At 36.7% G+C, this 3923-nt stretch overlaps 2 protein-coding genes across 3 annotated transcripts in view; one reads left to right on the forward strand and one right to left on the reverse strand.

Annotated features, from left to right (window-relative positions):
• LOC105189839 (pro-resilin) overlaps positions 1–1916 on the forward strand; it is a 7328-nt gene extending 5412 nt beyond the window's left edge. For both annotated transcript variants that reach the window (XM_011152195.3, XM_025301830.1), the window contains exons 3-4: positions 104–430; positions 694–1916. In XM_011152195.3, coding sequence (XP_011150497.2) covers positions 104–430; positions 694–963 — 597 coding nt within the window. In that variant the 3' untranslated portion in view covers positions 964–1916. The remainder of the gene's footprint in view (positions 1–103; positions 431–693) is intronic.
• Positions 1917–2243: 327 nt separating this feature from the next.
• Positions 2244–3688, reverse strand: LOC105189840 (mitochondrial inner membrane protease ATP23 homolog). Its single transcript, XM_011152196.3, has 5 exons — positions 3177–3688; positions 3024–3069; positions 2848–2929; positions 2549–2773; positions 2244–2458 (listed from the first exon to the last, which is right to left on the reverse strand). Exons 1-5 carry the CDS (start codon positions 3406–3408, stop codon positions 2264–2266), a joined length of 780 nt encoding a protein of 259 aa, XP_011150498.1. The 5' UTR covers positions 3409–3688; the 3' UTR covers positions 2244–2263.
• Between the last annotated feature and the right edge of the window lie 235 nt (positions 3689–3923).

Raw genomic sequence — 3923 nt, forward strand, 5'->3', positions numbered from 1 at the left:
GAGACTAATGAGGAAATGTTATACTTGAAACATACGGCTCTCGAAATGATTTCTTATTGTTTTCTTCTTCCTCTTCCCGGCGATCGCTTCTTCTGCCGTGCAGCTGGCCGTGCTCTGCGTGACGGTAGTGAGCGTTATCGGCGATTTACCACCGGGCACCCGGCGCAACACGTATCTGCCGCCCGAGCCGACCAAGGGCTACACGTATCCGAAGCCGCCGGTGACGTTCCCTACGCGTCCGTCGCAGACGTTCCCGACGCATCCGACGCAGACGTTCCCGACGCGTCCGACGCCCACCTACACGGTCCCCACCAGACCGAGCGGAACCTTCCCGACGCAGAACACGGGCTATCCCACTAGACCCACCAGGCCTTTCCCAGATTACCCTGGTCAACCGACCGGCGTCAACGGGAATACTATCGGCCCTGGCGTAAGCATACCCAATTATAACACATAATAAATAATAAAAATACAATAAAAGCGATAGAGCTCGAATTTGATGTGCAGAAAAGGACTAAACATGCATCATTATCGAAGTAAATATTTGTATGGTCCTTATACCTCATTACCTGCATTTTCGTTATATATAACCGAATCTTTTTTACTTTATTTTTTTTGTCGTGCAACACACACTTGTGACTCGAATGACGAGAGGGATGACCGGTGAAGAGATATGAGATTTCCTCCTTTCAGCATGATCATCATCATCACGAGCCCGGCATGCCTTTCGATTTCAATTACGCCGTGAAGGAGGACGCCTTTGGCAACGATTACTCGCATAACGCCATCAGCGACGGTGACATCGTCCGCGGCGAGTACAGGGTGCAGCTTCCGGACGGCAGGACGCAGGTCGTGCGCTACACCGCGGACTGGCAGCACGGCTTCAGCGCCCAAGTCTCCTACGACGGGACACCGCGCTTCGACGTCCCTCGGCCGGGCGGTAACTTCAATCGAGGCTATTAGCTTTAACGTCGAGAGCCTAGGGTTGTTCAATTATCGTTATCGAGAATCAAAACTGCAGCACGACGAATCGTCACGCATACCTGAAATAGCGATATCCTACATGAAAAAAGAAAAACAAAAAAAAAAGAAAGAAAGAAATGATAAAGAGAGAAGACGTCGCAGACGGCAAGAATGTATTCTGAGAAAAAAATAACAGCCCATGAGGAGGACAAACGCCCGCGCTATAAATTTTACAATCACGCCCCAACAATATCGGTATCATGCATCTTGCACATCAGTATGATCCAATCTATGAATCGCGACCTCTTCCCTTCCTTCTTTTTTTACAAACTATCAAGTATATAAAACAAAAAAGGTGTACTTATTCGAATTATATTTAGTCTATGCTACGTAATTATCGCCATTTTTATCTCGGGTCATCTCGAAGACAGATTAGCTCGCGAACCGTGAAAAATTGAGCTGCATTAAATGATATATTAAACTTTCGCGATAAAATCGTGATATTAATTGCACTGCTTTGTGATAAAAATTACGTAGAACAGAAAGGATCAAAAGGACAATAGATGCGAAATAGACATATTTTCCTTTTGTCAGTACCATCTTGCTTCGCTTTGAATACAGAAAGTTTTTTTGTTTTATCTTCAATACGTCGAATTAAGACTTCTTAATGATGATAGTGTAGACAAGCATCGTTTATCAATATTATGCAGATGAAAGAATTCATGATTGTGAGTGAACTATGCAATAAAGCAACTGTAAACAGTTATGTTCAGTCACATACATTTGTATAAAACTTAAAAATAGTATTAATATCATCTTTTTCCTGAAACTACCGGATGTATACGAATAGAAATATCTCTATAATCAACCCTAGTTTCAACTGATAAATATAATATAAATGAATATATTAAGAAAAGAGAAATACTCTATTAATGTCATATGTTCAACTCAATAAAATCTGTATACCATACCAAATTTACCTGTTATTTATTTTATGCCAACAGACACCTAATTTGTTTTGACATCGTATATATTTTATAACGTTATAAAAAAAACGCATGATATTTGAATGCAGGAAATGTAACATGCTTTTCGTTACCAAGGACTATTAATTGGAAAAGACAGGATTTGGTATATCATATATATATATATATATATATATATATATATATATATGTATATATATACATATAATATTGGTAATAAGTAAATATTGGTAAATATATATAATCCTCCAAAATATATGCACATATACATATATTTATAACAATCTGTATAAATAATTTATATATTTATATATTTATGAATACCCATACAAATACGCTTCCGTGTATGCTCTCATCATATCTTCCGAATTTCTACGAATTCTTCTGCCAACTGGCTCCAGATCATTGTAGCACTTGGTGAACACTCTCTCTATGGCTGCTTCAGCTACCTCTGGCTTTACCTTGTGCACAGCCATTATTGACATCTTAGCTTTATTCTTAACACAATTCTGCACAAATAATATTGCAGGTTGGTGATTATGTTGTGGCAAATATTAGAAATTATCATTTCACGATAAATTAATTTCTCAATTATTCACCTGATGCGTCGCTTTTATATTGATAGGTGATGAAAATCCTTGAAACCATGAACCCATGAAACTACAATGACCAATATTAGCTGCTCTAATTTCTGTGCAGGCCAGATGATCAATATTCTTCAGGTCCAATTTGTTGCGGCAGTAGTCAAACATATGAATCATTTCATGTAGGAGAGCAGCCTGTACCAGTCCTTTACTACCAGCTGAATTTTGGCAGATAACAACCTACAATAACCAAATTTTATTATTATAACATATTACATATTATACAATAAGTAAATTTTGATAAATATGTTTACCTGATTTAATTCTGAGTCATATCCACCCGTTACTAGTGTATTACATACTTCACAGGAAATATGCCTTCGAATATCTATTTCACTAAAATATTAATAATTAATAACTTTTTATTTTGATAAAGCAACTGATTGTAGATTTTAGATTGCAGGAAGCAAGAAAAAAATAAGCTACAAACCATCCTGAACTTTTCAATGCTGCCATCATGAGTTTTACTATAGGACCTGCAAAATAAAAAACAATAAGGATAAGTCAATTATAATTTGATTAATTTAAGAAACTTTTTCCAAAAAATAAACACTGCAAAGTAGGGGTTATCATATTTACTCACTATTTTTTACACAATGATATACATTGGCTTCGCATCTGACATTGTCCAGTGATTCTCTTTCTGCAAAACCAAACATTGTTTTGATCCAGCTTTGTTTCAGTTTTGTTCCTTTTCTCTCAGGATACATATCAGCTCCCCATACATGATCAACAGGTAATTTATCTGATACTTTTTCTCCAGGACTGCTGTCATCTTGTTTCTTTTCCTCTGTCTTTTCATTCTTGACTGTCATCGCCGTAACAAAAGTAGCTGAAGTAATTTGCCGTACTATTTGATTAATCTCATTAATACAGTACAAATCTCTTTAGTGACTTAAGGTTATGACACGGTTATGTCACGCTTTTACGTTAAAAAAGAGAGATCGTAAGGAAGTGCAGAAGATGCAACTGAGAAAAACAGATTTTAATTAAAGTAAATCGATATTACCAAGCCGCTAATATTAATTAATCAATTTATAGAACTACAATCTGCAGTAACTTTAGAAGAAATAATTTTAAAATTTTGACTTATAATCATAATGATGTATGAATATCTATGGTCTGTTGTTTGCAGCTGCACTGCTGAACTAGTGCAATAAGCTAGAATGATAAAACCTATATTTGTCTCACTTTAACTTATTGCACCAGTTCAACAGTGCAGCTACAAAGAACAGACCAATAGATGTGATGCGTTTAAAACAAATGCACAACTTTTCGATAAACATGTTAGAAAATAAATTTCCCTATTTGACGTAATGCTCTAGTGAAA

The sequence above is a fragment of the Harpegnathos saltator genome, unplaced genomic scaffold (assembly GCF_003227715.2).
Source record: "Harpegnathos saltator strain DR-91 unplaced genomic scaffold, Hsal_v8.6 scaffold45, whole genome shotgun sequence".
Lineage (NCBI taxonomy): Eukaryota > Metazoa > Arthropoda > Insecta > Hymenoptera > Formicidae > Harpegnathos > Harpegnathos saltator.